The following is a 20651-nucleotide window of genomic DNA, read 5'->3' as shown; positions in this document are numbered from 1 at the left end:
TTCAATGGTACAGTCAAATGCATATATCTATATAAATGCATTTGCCTTTATCTTGCAAGATGCTGAGTATACATGCATTTTTCCCTGTAGGGATTTATCTAGAAGAAACTCAACAACAATAGGCCGGCAATAAGGCAGGGTGGAGAATTAGCAAGCAAGCAAGCATTCAACTCATGTATAAGAAACATCTACCCTCTAGACCAGTGTTTCCCAACCTTGTGCCTCCAGATGTTTTTGGCCTACAACTCCCATCATCCCTAGCTAGCAAGACCAGTGGTCAGGGATGATGGGAATTGTAGTTCAAAAACAGCTGGAGGCACAAGGTTGGGAAACACTGCTCTAGACTGACGTGGAGAATCTCAGATCCGGAGACCAGTTACGACCCTTCAAATTACTCTGTCTGGTCCTCAGCACTCGCTCCAGCCACACCCTCTTTCCAGGCCATGCCCCACATCAACCCTACTTTGCAGCTTCCTTGGGTGGTTTTCCCTGACTGGACTGAGACTTTGAACTGTGATAATACAGTACTTCATTTGTCTGGATGTATGATAAAGAGAAGTGTGGGAATCTAGCTAACAAGCCTCAGTTCGTCGCTGGTCTTTGCTGCTATCCTCATTATTCTCAAGAGAAGCACTCCTGTCAGAACACAGTGTAAAAATTCTTTAAAATACATGGCTGCTTTCTGGAGCTTCTGGAAAAGAACTAATGGTTAAGAGGAAGTCAGGAGCATGGAAAGGGGAGTACTGTAGAAGTTTGATTCACCCACAGGGAACAGATTGATTCAACAGGCCCACTTTCCAAGTAGACTAATGTGGAGTCATATTTTCCTGACCATTATCAGATTATCCTCAGACTGGGGAAATCCAGATTCACAGAGTGGAAGACCTTCAGTCTGAGGTGGACGTCACATGGATGAAGTGAATGCACATTAAACTCTGGTGTGGACAAGCCCATATCTGCACCAATAGCTATGTAACAATAGGCACTCTTGACATGGTGGTACCAGACAAATCCTATTATTATTATTATTATTATTATTATTATTATTATTATTATCATTATCATTATTATTATTAAATCTCTATTTTCATCAGAGAAATGTTGGAGGGTGTGCTAAGATATGAGCAGATGAACCTTTTGGCAAGTCAGTCCCAAGTCATTTAGTCATTTAAAGACCATCACCAGCACTTTAAATTGGGCTTAGAAGCACATTGGCAACTATTGCAAACTGCTACACCACAGATATCATCTGTTCTTCTGACCAAGAGTTAAGCTGCCACATTTTGTTCCACTTGGAATTTCCACACTCTTTTTTAAGGCAGCCCCATGAGAATTGTACTGGTGGCTAAAAGCAGCCAGCAAAACCAAGCTCCTTCTGTTCTTTTCCACCCTCTTCTGTAGGGAAACACAGTCAGCGCCATTTTTCCATTTAAATCCTACAACTCCCAGTGTGCCATGCGCGCCTTAGAAAATCATATTGTAGAATTGGAAGGGGGACAGGACGGTCATCTAGTCCAACCCCCGCAGTACATAAATGCTTTGCCCAACATGGGGGCTCAAACCCACATACCCTCCAACATTTCTCTGATGAAAATAGGGACACCCCATTCCAATTTTACTATTTATACCCCACACAACTTTGCTGGGTTGCCCTAGCCACTCTGGGTAGCTTCCAACATATGTAAATGCATAATAAAACATTAAACTTTTTAAAAAATAAAAGCCTTCTCTATACAGGTTTGCCTTCAGATGGCTGGGGGTGGTGGATAACTCCATACCCTCCAACATTTCTCCAGTGAAAATAGGGACACCCTATTCCAGACCCTTCCAGGAAAATAGGGATGTCCTAAGGAAAAGCAGGACATTCTGAGTTCAAATCAGAAACCAGGAAGGCTTTTCTAAAACCAGGAACTGTCCCTGGAAAACAGGGACACTTGGAGGGATCTGAACCCTTGGGTAGGGAAATTAAGCAGTGGCGTAGCGTGGGGGGTGCAGGGGGGGCCGGCTGCACCGGGCGCAACATCTGGGGGTTAGGGTTAAAGGTAAAGGTAAAGGTACCCCTGCCCGTACGGGCCAGTCTTGACAGACTCTGGGGTTGTGCGCCCATCTCACTTAAGAGGCCAGGGGCCAGCGCTGTCCGGAGACACTTCCGGGTCACGTGGCCAGTGTGACAAAGCTGCATCTGGCGAGCCAGAGCCGCACACGGAAACGCCGTTTACCTTCCCGCTGGTAAGCGGGCCCTATTTATCTACTTGCACTTAGGGGTGCTTTCGAACTGCTAGGTTGGCAGGCGCTGGGACCGAGCAACGGGAGCGCACCCCGCAGCAGGGATTCGAACCGCCGACCTTTTGATCGGCAAGTCCTAGGCGCTGAGGCTTTAACCCACAGCGCCACCTGCGTCCCGGGGGTTAGGGTTAGGGGGCGCAAATCCACAGGTTAGGGGGCGCAAATTACTTGCCTTGCCCCGGGTGCTGACAACCCACGCTATGCCCCTGAAACTAAGGCCCGGGGGCCGGATCCGGTCTGCACGTCTTTTGGGTTATTTGTGGGGCATAGGAATTCGTTCATTCCCCCCCCAAAAAAAATATAGTCTGGCCCCCCACAAGGTCTGAGGGACAGTGGACTGGCCCCCTGCTGAAAATGTTTGCTGACCCCTGCTCTTGAGCTTCCTCAAACGCCCTTCTCTGCAGAATATCATTTATTATTTTTTTAAAACGTATTTCTCTGTAAGCTCGAGGTCTGGGAACAGCCACAACTTCCTGCAGCTGATTTGGAACTGGAGGGAGGGAGAGAAGAACTGAACGAGCCCTGAAGACAAAGCCTATTTCGAAGCCTTAGCCACGCCCACCAACCTTACGTCACGGGCGAACGTTCCGACGCAGCTGGGTGGGGGGAGGGGAGAGAGAAGCGCCAGCGAGCCTTAAACCGGGGGAAGGCCGAGCGAATCGCTCGAAGGCGCGATCGAGGCGCTCCGCGAGCGGCGACGAGCTTGCGTCACCCGGATAAGGGCCTGAGGAGAGAGCGGGGAGGCGGATCGTTGGGGCTGGTGCGCAGTTGGTGCTTTCCCACTACTGAGCCGAAACCGCCGCCGCGATGATGGCCGCGGAGAGCCCTTCCTCCTACCCGAGGACGTCCATCGAGGACGATTTCAACTACGGCACGAATGTGGCCACTGCCAGCGTCCACATCCGCATGGGTAAAAAAGGGGGGCGGTGTCCTTCTCCTTTGCCTCCTCTAGGTCTCTGCCCCGCTCCCTCTCCAGGCATCGCCCTGTTTCTCCGCCCCCCCCCCTCTGGTTTTGAAGGGTCAGGATTCGACCCTGGAGCCGAGCCTGTCGCAGCTTTTAAGGGCGCAGGATGAAACCCGAGAAAGAAGGCGTCATCGCCGCGGTGCTTTTAATTTCGTTTTCTCTCCCACCCCTTTTCTCCCAAGGTGTCAACATGGTTCTTCTCCCCCATGTAATCCCTACAACAACCCTGCCAGGTAGGGTGAGGCTGAGAGGCGAGGTTTTAGTCCGACACTAACCTTCATGATACACCTTTAGGTGCCAGGCAAAAAATCCTGTTCTTTTCTAACCAGGCCTTTGGTTGACTTGATTGACATCCTATTCCCTTTTAAAATGTGGGGGGGGGGTTTGGGGGGGAGGGTGTTATTGGGTTGTTGTTTTTATTTTGATTATCTATCCTGTGGTTTTGTATTTCGATTTTGTTCTGTGAACCGCCCTGAGACCTCAGAGTATAGGGCGGTATATAAATTCAGTAAATAATAATAATAACCACTGCACCACACTGGCTTCCAGACAGGGCTTTGGCAGCATCGTCCCGACACACACACTAAGGTAGAAGCAAAGATAAAAAGACACTTTTAAAAAAACAAAGTTAAAAAGGCAGAGAAAAAAATATTTGAGTCTGTCTTTTTGTCTCTCTCTCACACGCACATCCCGTGTGCTGATAATCCTTATTAATTAGGTGGCAAAGGATAACCCATCCTACTGTCTCCAAATTGCAGATTATTGGGGTTCACAGGATCAAATTGAAATCACAAAATATATAATGAAAATAAAAACAGAAACAACCCAATAACCACTGTCCCCCACCCACCCATTTTAAAAGGGCATCGAATGGCAGTCAACCAAAGACCTGGTTAAAGAGGAATGTTTTTGCCTGGCACCTAAAGGTGTGTAATGAAGGCACCAGGCGAACCTCCCTGGGGAGAGCATTCCACAGACAGGGAGCCACTGCAGAGAAGGCCTGTTCTCATGTTACCACCTTCCAAACCTCTCGAGGAGGCGGCACACAAAGAAGAGCCTCAGAAGATGATCTCTGGGTCTGGGTAGGTTCATATGGAAGGAGGCAGTCCTGAGTCGTTTAAGGCTTTATAGGTCAAAACCAGTACTTTGAATTGGGCCTGGAAACTAATTGGTAGCCAGTGCAGTCAGACCAGGATCAGTTTAATATGCTCAAACCATCTTGCCCCAGTGAACAACCTGGCCGCTGAATTCTGCACTAACTGAAGTTTCCAAGCCATCTTCAAAGGCAGCCCTATGTGTAACGCATTGCAGTAATCTAACCTTGAGGTTACCAGGGTATAGATGACAGTAGCTAGGCTATCCTTAGCAGATATGGGCATAGCTGGGCCACCAACCGAAGCTGAGGCCATCTGAGCCTTGAGTGACAGCAAAGGATCCAGGAGTACCCCCAAGCTATGAACCTGCTCCTTCAGAGGAAATGTAACCCCATCAAGAGCAGGTAACCTAGCCATCCGGTCTAGGGAACCAGCCCACTAACAGTGCCTCAACCTTACCTGGATTGAGTCTTGTTTGTTGGCTCTCATCCAGTCCATTATCGAGGGAAGACAGCAGTCCAGCACTTCCACTGCCTCACCTGCAGAAGTACAGGAGAAATAGAGCTGAGTGTTATCAGCATACTGCTGACAACTTATTTTCGTTGTCACTTGGTGAAAAGGGTGGGGAAAGCTGCATCTACTTTAAGAAAATTGTGTTTCCAGATGCTGCTAAAATTGCAGGAGTAGGACTAGTAAAAATGATGTTGACTCTGCAAGAAATTGTTACATCTTTGAATGAGCGGCAAATCCAGCAATGGTCTTTGTACACGTATTATTTGCTCTGTGGCAATGTGCGTGCCCACTGTGAATGTATGGATGGGAGGCGGAAGGAGAATGCTGTAATAATTCATTGGCCAGCAACAAACATTTCAGGCAAACATATCCTCTTGATTTGGTTTCATTTACCGTCCATTGTCTTGTTTGCGCAGTTCAGTGCTTACTTGGGCTACTCATGTATTCCCTGATGCATAACTTTGGCAATGCTACTAAACAAACAGGATGTTAACCTATTGCTGCCCTTTGAGGAACTACTTGTTCATTCTAATGAGTACAATTTATTCACTATTACACTATTTTTTGTTTTTGTTTCTATGCTTCATTAAAAAGATGCACTAGTTTTTTATTAATCCTCTGATTCGAAGCAAGAAAGCAAGAATTAAACTATGTTAATATGCTGTCTTATTTCCCATCTCTTAGCATTTCTGCGCAAAGTCTACAGCATTCTTTCACTTCAAATTTTCTTGACTACGGTGACCTCTGCAGCTTTTCTGTACTCTGAGACAATTCGGACATTTGTGCATGAAAGGTAGACCCTTTTGATGAATACAGTTGCACAGTATTTCCCCCACATTTCAATGTATAATAAATTTTAGACAGGATACTGTTTGACGTAATAATAGGTTTCAGGGAATTTTGCTGGCGTCATTGGTTCTCAAGCATGGTTCTCTTCTGTATGTTGCTTACTACTGTGAGATAACAATGATTTATTTATTATTAAACATCTTAGTCCGAAGGGTCTCCTAGCACCTTGCATTGAATTTTTTTTTGAATAAATACATTATACCATAGAAAGGGGGGGAGGTCATATAACTCAATACTATTACATGCAACATATTGGGAAAACAAAACACCAGCTCCTTCCCATAATAGAAATAGAAAAACATTAGCAGTATGTGAAGAATAAGCAAAACAATACTGGTATCCACTAACTAGAAGAGAAAAATTAAAACAACACCGATACACCTCTCCCCGACCCAAAAATAATTCCCATCAACCTGCCATTTTTTTAAAAAATGTAACAACTACACCAATAAGTCTGCTGTAACTCGGGTGGGCGGATCTCTGTATTTCGTGTATGTAATGATGCTTGTTAAAGGCACTTGAGCAGGGTCAATAAAAGATGACAACAGTACAACTGGTGGATGTAGCTGTGCTACTGCTAAGCATAATAAGCAGCATTTATATAGGTGTGTTAAATTGTTCAAAGCAGGTTGCATTACCTTGGTCACCCTTAATACAACCCTTTATTGTTACCATATTGTAGATGGAGGACTAAGGCGGAGAGAGATGATATTTTTCTTCCCCTCAGATGTGTTCCTGAATGAAGCTCATCTACTTTCTGTCATAGAATTTATACAGAAATAAATTGCTACCAAGAGCATGACTATTTATTTGAGGGTTTCATACGCTTGAAATATTGGTGACTTTGTAACTATAGATGTCTTAATTTCATACAACCAGAAGAGAGGTGTCTGACCTTCATTGCAGATATATTAATTTTTTTTAGACATGTATCTAATAGACTCTTACTTTTTTTTTACATTAAAACAAAAGGAGCTAAAAAACCAGCAGATTAATGTTGACTGTGTTCTCTGTTAAATCTCACAGCCCAGCTGTACTTCTGGTATCCGTTCTTGGTTCCCTGGTTGTGATTGTGGCATTAACTTTGTACAGACATCAGCATCCACTTAATTTATATCTTCTCTTTGGCTTTGTAAGTATTTCCATAGCTCACTTTCTTCCTTACTGCTTTGTGGAGACTTTTTAAAAAGTTGCAGATAATTTGTTCTCCTAGTAGCCTTTCTGTTAAGATTGCTTTTCAAAGAGTGAAGCAGGACTGTAAAATACGCACTGTACCTTCTGAAAATTGACGTACACTCAGTTTCCTCTGTGTGCTCAGAAAAGTGCAATAGTGTGAATTCAGGAAGACAGTGGGTTGCATCTAACAATGGAGTTCTCCTTGTGCAATGGAACTTCTCTGTCCCCTCCTCCACTTGTGTGCCCCCCAGTTCTGCCCTAAAGGGCCCCTTCAAAACTTTGTCCAATGAGCATGAAGGCTGGAGGGTTTTTAAGTATGTTCAATTGAATGCACTTAGATATTCTCCCCATAATTTGAAACCCTGATAAAACATGGTTCTTCTTCTTCAAGTTTTCCAAGTCTATTTGATGGAGCATGCTTTAAAACTTTCTTTACGCCTTTGTAGTAATTGCCCCCAAATCCAATGAGCAGTGCCAGTGCCCGGCCCTGTTCCTACTTTAACCCTGTGTGTGCTCACACAAATGCTTTTAACACAGCTAGTGTTCAGTGCCCAATTGCTTATAAAGCACTGTCTGCTTCTGTGGTGGTTGGTGCGATCTCTAGGAAGTGGAAGGTATATAAAGGCGTGCCACTTTTCCTTAATCCAAATAGGTTTATCTTGAACTCAGCTGACATGCATAGAACCCAGTCTAATGACTCTGTTGCATGCACATCCTGGCTGCACAAGATGACCATTCCAATTTCTTCAGTGTCTGATAGAGTGCTGCCGTACACAGGGTGCCCTTTGGCTTGAGATTGCTGAGTGGAGCTGCCTTAATGTTGGCTTTAGATGATAATTCTTTCATTTTATTTTTCCCAGACCCTTCTTGAAGCACTGACTGTTGCTATTACAGGTATGCATTCACCCTTATCATATAGATAGAAATAGAAAGGAAGAAGCCCTATTTTATGATTTGTTACTGCTTGCTGAAAGGTGATTGACAGTACAGAAGCCAGATTTGATGTCTCTTCTGTTGTACATTCTCTTCCAACCAAAAATGCACAAGAAAAAATAGAGAAATGCAAAGTATAATTAAAAGAACAGAGACTGTACCCTAGAAGTATGGAAGTCTGCCTATTTTTCTTTCATTATATTCTATAGAAATTAGCATGCTTATTCTTGGGATTAGCACTGTAATCGTAGGTGTCTCATTGCCTGGAATATAGGTATGCTTAGCTGTTGTCAAATGGAGCTGATATTTTTTTTTCTTAATGTGAGCACGATGCCTGCATTGATTTAGTTTGAGGTAACAATGCCAAATGTTCGATAAAGATTTTAATTTACCTTTCCTTGTTTCTCCCCATAGTGACTTTCTATGAAGTATCTGTTGTTCTGCAAGCCTTTATCTTAACGACGGCTGTCTTTTTTGCTCTCACTTTGTACACTTTGCAGTCCAAAAGAGATTTCAGCAAAGTTGGAGCAGGGTAAGTTACTTTCCTATACACGTACACAAACACACACAGTATATATACATCCATGTATAAGAAGATATAGTGGCAAAAATTGGGGGAGTTTCTATAACCACCCTGCAAAAAACATCAACATTTGCTTACTCATAGAGGTGAACAAATGACTGTGTCACTTAATATACAGTGGTGGCCATTTCTGTAGAGAATTGCTGTTGGAAAAACACGGGGCAGCTGAATTGATAAAGTGTGTGCACAAAGTAAAATCCGGGGGGGGGGGGGTGTCAGTGTGACTTGTCATGACTGAAACGGTGATAGCGAGTATCACAATGCGAATGTATGTTCTGTAATAGGCGTGTATGTAACTAAGATGAAAGCGTAGTGTAAGAAGAAAGTCACTAACCTATTAATGTGTGTTCACAGGCTGTTTGCTTGCTTATGGATTCTTCTTCTATCAAGCTTTCTAAGGGTAAGAGGTCACACCTTGTTGTTATTGAAAACATCTAATTTGAAGTCCTTATGACTCAGGGGCTTCTTGTAGTAGTAAAGGAGTTCACTGTAACATGTATTGTTATTCCTCAGTTTGAAATGGGTGACGTAGGAAGTTTAATACAGTTTTTAAACTAAAAAATATACTTAGTTCAGTGGTTACAGTTTATATGTTTTAAAACTGGACTTCTGCTGTATTGGATTTGTCTTAAGCTCAACAATACTTAAACCACGGTTTGCAAGCCCAGTTAAAAATACGATTTCTAAATTTTTGAATGATGACTGAACTGACTGAGTGTAAACTCATTCCACCAAGATCAGGTACAAAACCACAGTTCATTTTGGTGTGCTTCTAGGCATGTTTTTGTAACATGTAACATAAATCAAGGATGCAGCCCTATACACACTTAACTGGGTGTTAAGCCTCCTTGAGCGTAATGGGGCTAAGTTCTGAGTAAACTTGCATGGGGTTGCAGCAGAATTACTTAGCGTTTTACTCCAGTATTTTAATCTGTTTTCTTTTGAAGCCACCATAAGACCTCTGTGGTGCAATGGGTAGGTGCATCAGGTTGTTAATCAGAAGGATCAAGCCCGCCAGGGGCAGCCGTGAGCCAAATTCCTGCATTGCAGGGGGTTGGAAAAGATGATCCTTGGGGTCTCTTCCAATTCTACAATTCCATGATTTGAATACAAAGTAGGAAAAACCAGTGCACATCACTTGGTCTGTGTGTTGTGCTATGGACATGTTAATACAATTTAAAGAGCTTAGATGTTTCCATCTTGACAAAAGTAAAAACGGCATCAGTATAAATTGCCAAATAAAGCATTTAATGAGAAAACCCCAAGATCTGCGACTATAGTGTGGGAGATCTTTTTTTTAGAGAACTAACGTAAGAGACACAGATGGCAGAACTCAAATGTTTTGAAGAATGCCGTTCAAAACATCTTTTCAGAATAACGCAGACGCAAAATGCCCAGCCCTTTCCAAAACCTTTCAGGATAGCAATGTGTTCAAGAAAATAGATATAATAATAATAATAATAATAATAATAATAATAATAATAATAGCCAATCAACAATCGTTAACAGCTATATAGGGATTGGGACCAGAGATCCCTGTCTGGCTATTCTGAAGCGAATTCAGTTTTGTCATCTCAAAAGAGCAGTTCTACAACAGCAGGAGGAAGGGATATGTGGTCCTCCATGTGTTGCTGGCCTCCAACTCCCATCCACCCCAACCGGCATGGCCAGTAGGTGGAGATGATGGGAGTTGCTGTACTGCATCTGGAGGCCCAGGTTCCTAACTCCTGTCAAATAATGAAAGTCATAGAAGACATGACAAGGTCTGCCAATGTTAGGGTTGCCGTGTGTCCTCTTTTTCCATGACACCCCCTCTTTTTTCAGGGGTAAAATTTCTGTCTGGGTGGATTTTTAAAATTTGCCAAATTCTCTGGCTATACCTTCTGGATGAGACATAGACTTCCCTCTTCTCTTCTCCTGCCCTCCTCAGCAATGTATCACAGCTTCTATAGCCTACATATAGTAGGGGTATTTAAAATGAGAGTCGCCATAGCGTACTCTTTTTTGGGGGGGAAGGGGGGCTCTTCAAAATATGGCAACCTTACCAATGATAAGATGTGGAAAGCACTAAAGACTCAGGAATGACCAGAAACGGTATGTTGCGCATACAGTCATACCCTGGTTTGCGAATGACTTAGTTGTTGAGCAAATTGGCTCTCAAAAGCCAGAAATCTGGAAGTAAGTGTTTCGGTTTTTGAACATTTTTCAGAAGCCGAACATCTGACACGGATTCCGCTTGAGTACAGGAAGCTCCTGCAGCCAATCGGAAGCTGTGCCTTGGTTTTCGAATGTTTTGGGAGTCAAATGGACTCCCGGAACGAATTAAGTTCGAGAACCAAGGTACCACTGTATACAGCTTCTCCTTAAGCAAGCGAAATATGTTAGTGGCCATATTCAACTAAATCACTGCATTAGCAGAAATCAGGGCAATGGTGCTTGCTAGTACAACATGAATTTCACCCCTTCTCCTGCACCCCGCTCTTCAGATCTGCTCCAGAGGGTCAGAAGAACCTGCAGAACATCTTGAGAGGGGAGGGCAGATTGTTCTGTAAGGCAAGCAGAATAGCTTGTACTAATGGAATAACCTCCTTAGCATTACATTGACTACAACCATTCAGCTTTAATTATAGTTCCATTATGGTCAAATCTAATTTTTTGGTGTGCTTTTATGAAAGACATTTGCACAAATCCTCTCTCTGTGTTCTTTGGTTCCAGCTTTTTTTCTATAGTGAAGTATTAGAGGTAGCACTAGCTGCTGGAGGAGCACTTCTGTTCTGTGGATTTATCATCTACGACACTCATCTGCTAATGCACAAACTCTCCCCTGAAGAATACATATTGGCTTCAATCAACCTCTATTTGGACATCATCAATCTGTTTCTACACCTGCTGCGTTTGCTAGAAGCATTTAATAAAAAGTAATTGGGAGTTGTTAAAATTTCTGAGGTAATTTGGATGTAGCATCAAAAAAGTTATTAAGACCTAGGAAATCTGCAGAATGCTCTGAGATTGGAGCTTGTTTTTACATTCCACTGTGGTTTCAGTGTTTCCTGTATAAAGGGTGTTTTAGAGAACTGGTGTTTATGATTCTATTCTGAGATCAGTTAATTACATATTGCAGTCATCTTGGCTGTTCAGTAAAGGCTTAACTCCATCCGTTTCCGTATCGTTTTTGATTGAAAGCCTTGCTCATCAACCTCCATTTGTGCTATTAGAATTCTATTTTCTGCAATAATTGCCACAGATGTGTCCTTTGATATTCACAATTGTCACTGGCTGGATAGCATAAAATGGAGTCTCTTAATTTTGCTATTGAGCATCAAAGCTTTAAATAAGCTAACATTCTGTTGCTGGTCATCTGTGGAATGTGAAAGCTTACCCTACTAGCATTTTGATGTGAAGGAATTATCCCACAACTTGGCTCCTACACTTTCTAAAATGTTTTAATGTACTTCTAGTTAAATACTGTGTTTCCAAACACTGCAGTATTTTGAGAGATGAAAGGAACTTTATTCCAAAGGTGGATAATTAATACAAGTAAAAGATGTAAATTAATTGTTTATCGGTAGTTTCTGCTATTTTGAAGGCTTGTATCCGGTCTATTTTAGATTTGTGAAATTAAAAAAAGTTCTAAAGCGTGTTTATATATATATCACACAAAAACACCACAGCCTCATGTTTTCTGTTGATCCTTCTGGAATGCTCGAGAAGTTTGAAGTACATTTTGACCCCTTTTCCAAGGCTTGTCATTGACTATTAATAAGGGGTAAGACACTTATGTGCAGTGGAGTGTTTATCAGATGATGTTTTGTATTGGTTGTGTACTGTGAAGTGCAGGCAGATCAGGAGGGGCAATTATACTCCATCTGCTCTTCTTTCGGGATAACATTAAGAATTTATGAAAATAAATTTTATGAAATGTTAGCTGTGCATGTCATTTGCCTCTTTATTTGCTTTTTGTCTGGTGGTGCAAGATTGCGAACTAATGGTTTCTTTACGATTAAGCAAGCAATTACAGGCAGAAACGCAGTATTGTGCCTGATAATTTAACATAGTCCTAGAAGCTCATACCATTGGAGTGGCAGTGCTTCTCATTCTGAGGGCCTAGAAGACTTGATCGTGTTTAGCTTCCAAAACTAGTTGTGCAGGAGTAAATGACTGCCTGCCAGCCATGTTCTTTAAGCTATATGCCGACCCTTTCAATCTTGGTTGTGTGGAGCCTGGTAGTGTTGCCCACAGATGTGAAAAAGACATTGCGGATGTAATCCAGATTTGCACTACAGTGGTACCTCAGGTTACATACGCTTCAGGTTACAGACTCCGCTAACCCAGAAATAGTACCTCAGATTAAGAACTTTGCTTCAGGATCAGAACAGAAATTGTGCAGCAGCGGCAGGCCCCATTAGCTAAAGTGGTGCTTCAGGTTAAGAACAGTTTCAGCTTAAGAACAGACCTCCGGAACGAATTAAGTTCTTAACACGAGGTACCAGTGTGTTGCAAGGCTCTTTGTGATGGCAGCTCTTCTGCCCACAGCCTTCACTTTTGGTAGGCAGAACAGGGATCTCTGCACTGGATGAGTGACGCTGGCTTCATTCCATGGACAGAGGCTGGTGGAGATAGTTTGGGCTGGACAGAGGGAGACCCCTGCCGCATCCAATCTCCAGTGTGGCACAGCCTATGGGATATTAATATAGTTGTCATAAGGTATAAAAATTAACCACGGGTGCTCGTAAAAGATGCTTTTGTTTTAAATACAGAAAGGACAACTGATTAGGAAGCTAAAACTATATATCCATTCCCTCAAGCAGTACCCTCTTGCATGACCAAAATCAGCGCAGCATTCTCGTTTCGTGCGTTTGAGTGAATGTACTTTTCAGCAAAAATGTCTAAGGATAAGCAAAGAGTCAGGGATTTGGCTGAGCTCATCCTCTTGGGATCTAACATGGTTTATTAACCCTAGGAGGCAGACTGATAGTTTAGGAAATCAAAGTGGAAAGGGCAGTTGTGTATAAAAAAGGTCCCAATATTTTGCCACATGTGAGCAAACAGTGGAACGCAATGTTCGTGTCAACAGTGGAAGGGAGCATGTTTCGTTCCTCCTCTCAGTGGTGTCCCAAGCGCTCCCCTTTCCGCTTCACGTAAGTGCCCCTTTACCATTCATCCCTTGCCCTCCTTGCCTGCCCTTTTCGATTCAAAGGACAATTAAGGGTGATCAAATAACCTGGCCGAGAGGAGGGCCAATAACTCTGCTCCCTGGTTCTCTATCCTGACACCTGTCCTTCAAAATCTGTGCTTGCATGCACATAGGAAGCTGCCTTGCAGCCAGCCAGGCCACTAATCCGGCTCATCTAGCTTGTCAAGACTCTGACTGGCAGCAGCGAACCAGGACTCCAGGAAGCGGTCGCCCCCTCTCTCTTACCAGCGCCGCCAAAGCTGCACCTGAAGATGCCGGGCGTTAAACGTGGGAAGCTCCTTGCATGCAAGACAGGATCGCTATGCAGTGCTGCCCTTGCGCTGCGCGGGGACCTCTGCCCCCCCCCCAGACCCCTCGCAGGGGGCCGTGAGTGACCCACCTCTACCAACGTATCCAGCCTGCGAGTATTCAGGGCAATTTCGTTTATAAAGCCTATAAACAGCAACGGGCAGGTTAGCCCACCTCCCACCCCCCACGGAACAGCGCCGCCAGCCTGGCTAGAGTCATTTACAGAACCGCGCAGTGCCGGAGGAACTCGCCAGGGGGCGCTGTTGGGCAGCTGCGGCGGGTGGGGCGTGGCTTGCTTCTCCCGGAAGCGGCGCGTTTCCCCCCCGCTGCGCGCGCAGCTCCGGAAGAAGCGCTGCGGCCGGCGTGGCTTTCTTCGGAGGGGACAGGAGAGCTCCGAGTGATCAGGTGAAAAGATGGGGGAGGCGGGGTGTGGGGTTGCCTTTGGTTTCTCGCTCTGCGCGCGCCGTCTCCCCTCCCCTTATTCTTTGGCGGAGGGGTCCGCAGGCTGTTTCTCAGCGGGGGCCACAGGTAAGCCCCCAGGGAGGGCACCGCCTGCTGGATCGGACCCAAGTAGGGTGGACACCTGGCCTGTATTTCAATGTAAAAAATGCTACGTCCTGTAGCATTGATTCAGTTTGTCCTGTATTTCAGGTCTCGCCCCCCCCCCCCATTTGCCAAGTAAGGGATCCTCTCCAAATGCACGTGTTTGGAAGGGTGTGTGAAAGGTCATGTATTTAAGCCAGCCTGGGTATCAAAACACTGGCAGATTTACAGATTCATGTTCCTGTGTGTGTGTGTGTGTGTGTGTGAGAGAGAGAGAGAGAGAGAGAGAGAGAGAGAGAGAGAGAGAGAGAAATTCCAAGAGGGGCCATCCTGTCAGCTGCCATAGATTGCAATGCATTGCTTTGAAGTCACTTCAGCACCAGGTGGGGACAACAACAACAATTTGGCCCTCAACTGCCCCACCTCACCCTGTCCTGTATTTTGCCTGAATGAAGGTGGCAACCCTAGACCGAATATCTATCTGGTCCAGCACCCTGTTTCCTGCAGTGGCCAACCAGGTGTCCCCAAGTAAGGAGTGAGACCATATCACTCCCTTTCTGTGTTTCCCAGCAGCTGGCGCTCAGTGCTGCACTTCTGATATTGAAGTGATTGGGTTGGGCTGTTATTGTTTTTTTAAGTTATTGGACCTTAGATTGTGATCTTCGGATGAAGGACGGTATACAAATATAATAATAAAAATAAAGCAATAATTAGAGTTCAAAGTGCCTGGCCAGACCCCCTCCACCCCCAAAAAACCTTCAGGGGAACTGTAGTAATTAATTAGAGGGCCTGACTAGGACTTGGGAGACCCCAGGATTCAGTCAAGGTCTCTCAGCCTAAGTTACCTCACAGGGTTGTATTGTAAATCAGGGAGGGAGAGAAGCACACACACCACCTTGAATGCCTTTAACCTGTATTTTAAATTGGTTACCCCCCATTATGTTTTTACTGTGATTTTGTTGGTGATAGCTGCTCTGAGCCTGGCTCTGGCCAGGGAGGGCGGGGTATAAATAAAATTTATTATTATTAGAGCATGCATAGGCAGCATTTGGCCCTCCAGATGTTTTGGCCTACAACTCCCATGATCCCTAGCTAACAAGACCAGTGGCCAGGGATAACGGGAATTGTAGTCCAAAACATCTGGAGAGCCAAAGGTTGCCTATCCCTGCCTTAGGGGATATAAATAAATATAATCCATAAATAGTGCCCTGCATTGCTGTCAGAAGCATGAAAGAAAAAGCAGAAAGGCATCAAACTGAAAAGGAAGGAGACCTTCAGCTGCACAAGTTTGTTTGTAGTTGGTGTTCCAAACATGGTTTGAAATTAACTTTGGACTGAACCTAGGTGTTCAAGAAATCAGTTGAACAGAACTTGGTCTGAAATGTTTTGGGCTGTGTAAGAAAGATTTACTTTGTGTACCTGGAGGTATCCTCCCTCCCTTTCTCCTTTCCTTTCTTCCTCTCCTTTCTCCTGCATTGGCCTGCCTTAATGTGGGTACCTGTCCAGCTGTACCTGGGGTGCTGCACTGGCAAACAATGGGTTACATCTTGCCCTGTGTTTTCCTCTTCATAGAAGTAAACAAAAAAAATGGCAAAAAGCTTGAGGAGTAAATGGAAGCGAAAGATGCGAGCAGAGAAGAGAAAGAAAAATGCCCCCAAGGAGCTTGCCAGATTGCAGAACATCCTCAAAACAAACGCTGATGTTCTAATGGATGATGTTAAAGAGATAGCAACTGTCGTTCCTGCTGAGAAAGTCATAAAGAAGGAGGATCAGGAGGGTGAGTTGACCTATTTTTTGCTTTTGCTCTAAGGAATGCCACAAATCCGCTCTGAGAAATGGGAAGCAAATATTACATACATCCTTTGCCAGAAACGCTCTTCCTCTAATTCATTTGATGTGCCCTTTTTTCATTCCCACCCCCTCTTTTTGTTTTCCAAGTCTCTCAACGTCTCTATTAATGAAGTTCAGCCATTGCTACTGTAGGAATGCAACTGCTTCCTTGGCAAGTTTAGCCAATTTATGTGGTGCAGCCAAAGGAATCTCTAGAAGAAATTTGCTGTGCTCTACCAAGTGTATTTTGATCCATAGCCTTCGTTATTCAAATGCTGAGCACTTTCTATGGGACTGTTTCCTGCGTGCCCAAAGGTTCAGCATCTGAAGTTAAATATAGGAAGAACAAAGCAGAGGGGAATATTTATAAAATATATATATTCCCATACTTTCTCACACCATCCTCTTTCCAGTTCTTCTCTCCTCCGACAACCAGTCAGTATTAGAAGTAGCCTGAATCATTCATCCTATTTCTTCCAACATCTTTTGATTTGCTTTCAGCGCAAGTGTTTTTAACTAGCTGCTGTAACAGTTCACACTGCTCATACTTCCTTAAGTGTTTTCCCTCCTTTTCTTTTCCAGAAGGGAGTAAGATGGACATGGATTCAAAAAGAAACCCAAAAACCCTTCTGGATGAACATGGACAGTATCCAGTATGGATGAATCCCAGGCAGAGGAAGAAGCTGAAGTCAAAGCGGACCAAAGGGAAGAATAAGCACAAACCACCTAAGGGATTAGCATGGTAGAGTCTGGGTGAATTTATTTTTAAAAAGTCATGTGTGTTTGTGGAAGACTTTTATGTCAAAAAAGGCAGCCACAAAAACCCCTGTGACTTAAACCATTACTGCTCTTTTCACTGTTTGCTTCAAATGACTAATTTCCTGCTTCAGACTCTTGGACTGTCACCTTGTGGATGTCAGTTTGGAGGCACCTTGGAATACTTTTGATTTAATAAAACTTTCACGTGTTTAGTATGCATTTTACATGCTGCACAAACTAGAATACAGTCAACCTGAACAGAGTGAGCACATTCTAAGTTAGTTAGGTCTATTCTTTTGAAAACAATGGGACTGGTCAAATGCTTTAAGACCCAGTGATTTCAATGGAATTCAGTCCCAACTAATTCTCTGTGGATTGTGCTCATCATAAGCAATGTATGCTTTCATCTGGGTGCTGGTACCACATCCCGGCAGAAAGGTTTATTTTATGTGGTGCGGGATAGGGATCCACAGTTGGAATCCACTAGACAGGAGTATGCGAATTAGGAGACTTCCCTTCTGAATGGGCTGGGCACCCCTCCTCATTTCCTTCCTGCCTACCTCCACAGAAGATTATCATCATCATGCCACCACTTCAAAGGTTTTATGCCTCCTTAATTTCAGTGATTCAGAGCTAAGTATATGCTGTGCAGCCCAATCCAGTTTTGTTCTGTTGAGTTCCTAGCTGAGAGTACACAGAGGTGTAGCCCCATTATTCCCTTGAAAGCAGTAGCTCTAAGTCTGCAGCCCAGTACACAGTTGTTTTGGAATAAGCACTATTGACATTCCTGGTGCTTACTTCTGAGTAGACATGCCTAGGATTACACTGTTAGTCTGTAGTCCTGTGCACACATACATGGGAGTAAACTCCATTGAATTGACTTGGAATTACTCATGAGTAACATGTAGCTGCCCAGATTCACTTACATCCTACTCTAAATAGGTATTTTTAGCCAATAACAAGTGGATTGAATTTAGCATTGCAAATGTCCTCGTATGTTAATGGGAAGTTGTACACTGTACAGTCATACCTCGGGTTGAAGTTGCTTCGGGTTGAGCATTTTCGAGTTGTGCTCCGCGGCAACCCAGAAGTAACGTAACGCGTTACTTCCGGGTTTCACCGCATGCGCAGGCAGTCAAAATGACATCATGCACAGAAGCGGTGACCCGCTCACGCGCAGATGCAGGTTGCGTTCGCTTCAGACTGCGAACAGAGCTCTAGAACGGATCCCGTTCGTATCCAGAGGTACCACTGCAGTTTTAAAAAGCTGAATGTGGAACGGATCCGGGTTTCCATGCTTCTGAGAATGCATGGGTTGTGAAGGAGGACTGTGTGTAGTGCAAGGAGCAAGACAGCACTGCTGGTGTTTATGCTTGATGCTGCCTGGCTTGGCTAACCTCCATTCCTCTCCCAAACCTAAAAAGAACTCTGCTGGATCAGACCAAGGGCCTACCTAGTCCATAGTCCAGCATCCTGTTCCCTACAGTGGCCAGCCAGAAGCCTGTGGGAATCCCATCAAGATAGACATGAGCGCAACAGCAACTTCTCCTTCTTGCTCTCCCTCGCAAATGGTATTCAGAAACATGCCGCCTCCAATACCGGAGGTTATACACAGCCACCATGGCTAGCAGACACGTTGAACGTGAGCCATCAAGCTGCTGCATTTTGTACTAGGCTGCAACTCACTGGTCAGCCTCAGAGGCTGTCCCACAGAACACCATGCAGTAATCCAACATGGAGGTTACCAGTGCATGGATGGCAGTCCAGAAATAGCCATACCAGGTGAAGCTGGTTAATGGCATTCCTAACTGCTGAGGTCTCCTGTGCTTTTGATGCCAAAGATGGATCCAGGAGTACCCACAGACTAGAACCTGAGTACAGCTCCATCGAAAGCAAGCAGTTGACCAATTATTTAGACTCCGTTCACAATCCCTCTGTCTTGCCAGAATTCAAGCTTTCTTTGCTGGCCCTCATCTACTCCATCACTGAGTTCGGGTACTGTTCAAGGGCTTGCATGGTCTCTCCTGCTTCAGATGCTAGTCTAGAGAAATAGACCCCAAATCACTGCCAAAAGCTTCATATATATATGCTAAAGAGACCAAGGTACCTTGCAGCACATGGGCCAGAGAACCAAAAATTAATCACTGATCCTGAAGATAGAATTGGAACCAATGAGTCAGCTCAGGGAAATGCCATTGTACTGCAACCCATGGGGAGTTCAAGTAAAAATAATGCACATTCCCCCTGTTCTTTTGAAGGCGGCCATTTATCAGAGCAACAGGGCTGATTCAGTACCGTAATAAGGCCTGGACTTTGACTGAAATGCATCAAGATACTCTTTCATCCAAGAGTGTTTGCAACAGTCTCACCATGACCCCCTCAATCGCCTTCCCTCACACCCAAGGGAGAATTAATGGGTCACTGAGCTTTTTCAGGTCAAATCATAGCCTTTTTCAAGAAGGCTGGGATCACATGCTCCTGCAAGGACGTGTTGTTCTCCTAGCCATACCCCTTTAATAAGTCAAAAGGAGCAAGACAACAAATGGGCACACAATGGCAAGCATCTTAGCCATGACATCAGGCTGCACCAAGAGAACCTGATGCCATGGTGTCACAGTAGATCCTGCGCCAAATACTTTCCTGGAGACTGCAATAAATTTCAAAATCGCTCTTGAGGGGAGTGGTTCTATCCTCAAAGTGCATTGGAATCAAATTAAAGTGCACTCCTGAAGCTCCATTTCCTGGAGGAGATGTGAGCAGGACCTCGACAATATTTAAAAAGTTCCACTCCCCTCACTGCCACACAGCAGGCGGAACCGTGCTCTCATGTTCATTTGGCTTCACAGCATGCTTTTTGCCACCTATGCTCCAGCTTGTTTTATCAGCCTTCGTTCCTTGGTATACCAAGGGGCAGAACAGACTTTTTAGTGCTGGAGAGGGTGCTGGGGGGGGTGATGCCAAGAGTTCGGTGCATCTCACAACAGTGAGAAAGGGCTTCAACCAGGTCACCTGCTCTATCCACTGAAAAAACACCAGGAGCATTAAGGTATCCATTGTATTAGTCATCAGCTGCAGACCTTCCAAATCAGTCCACCCTCCATACCCCAGTGGTGGTGAGGGAGGGGCAAAGCACTGCAAGTCCAAATTTCAGCAAGAGGTGATCTAAGCATGATCACTCATACCCCTGTTTCCAAATAATCCCTTCTTCTGAAGTGAAGACCAAACTGAAGGTATAACATACCCTCTTTGCCCAATGGACAACACCTTGAGACAGGCCTGTGGACATCCTGGAGTCCTGGAAGTCATGAGCCAGAAAACTAAAAGGTAAAAAAAGGTAAAGGACCGCTTTATGGTTAAGTCCAGTCAAAGGCGACTATGGGGTTGCGGCGCTCATCTTGTTTCAGGCCGAGGGAGCCAGCGTTGGTCCACAGAGCTTTCCAGGTCATGTGGCCAGCATGACTAAACTGCTTCTGGCACATCAGAACACTGTGATGGAAACCAGAGCACACGGAAATGCCATTTACCTTCCTGCCATAGCGGTACCTATTTATCTACTTGCACTGGCGTGCTTTCGAACTGCTAGGTTGGCACAGCAACGGTAACTCACCCCATGGTGCAGATTCAAACCGTCAACCTTCT

General features: G+C 44.5%; 2 protein-coding genes across 2 annotated transcripts; both read left to right on the top strand.

Annotated features, from left to right (window-relative positions):
• The first annotated feature begins 2937 nt into the window (after nucleotides 1-2937).
• Nucleotides 2938-12322, top strand: TMBIM4 (transmembrane BAX inhibitor motif containing 4). Its single transcript, XM_081928112.1, has 7 exons — nucleotides 2938-3196; nucleotides 5542-5650; nucleotides 6733-6838; nucleotides 7743-7776; nucleotides 8230-8347; nucleotides 8753-8798; nucleotides 11114-12322. The coding sequence occupies exons 1-7, from the start codon at nucleotides 3094-3096 to the stop codon at nucleotides 11318-11320; spliced, it is 723 nt and encodes a 240-aa protein (XP_081784238.1). The 5' UTR covers nucleotides 2938-3093; the 3' UTR covers nucleotides 11321-12322.
• A 1868-nt stretch (nucleotides 12323-14190) lies between these two features.
• LLPH (LLP homolog, long-term synaptic facilitation factor) lies at nucleotides 14191-17077 on the top strand. The gene is made up of 3 exons (XM_081928140.1): nucleotides 14191-14285; nucleotides 15996-16200; nucleotides 16836-17077. The coding sequence occupies exons 2-3, from the start codon at nucleotides 16011-16013 to the stop codon at nucleotides 16997-16999; spliced, it is 354 nt and encodes a 117-aa protein (XP_081784266.1). The 5' UTR covers nucleotides 14191-14285; nucleotides 15996-16010; the 3' UTR covers nucleotides 17000-17077.
• Nucleotides 17078-20651: the final 3574 nt, after the last annotated feature.

Source organism: Podarcis melisellensis, assembly GCF_964234715.1.
Source record: "Podarcis melisellensis genome assembly, chromosome: 10".
Lineage (NCBI taxonomy): Eukaryota > Metazoa > Chordata > Lepidosauria > Squamata > Lacertidae > Podarcis > Podarcis melisellensis.
This window is presented reverse-complemented; position numbering and strand designations above follow the sequence as displayed.

Coding starts and splice junctions, on each gene's coding strand:
- TMBIM4 (XM_081928112.1), top strand. CDS start 3,094: ATGATGGCCGCGGAGAGCCCTTCCTCCTACCCGAGGACGTCCATCGAG. Junction 3,197..5,541: donor CAGCGTCCACATCCGCATGG/GTAAAAAAGGGG, acceptor CCCATCTCTTAG/CATTTCTGCGCAAAGTCTAC. Junction 5,651..6,732: donor CGGACATTTGTGCATGAAAG/GTAGACCCTTTT, acceptor TAAATCTCACAG/CCCAGCTGTACTTCTGGTAT.
- LLPH (XM_081928140.1), top strand. CDS start 16,011: ATGGCAAAAAGCTTGAGGAGTAAATGGAAGCGAAAGATGCGAGCAGAG. Junction 16,201..16,835: donor AAAGAAGGAGGATCAGGAGG/GTGAGTTGACCT, acceptor TTTCTTTTCCAG/AAGGGAGTAAGATGGACATG.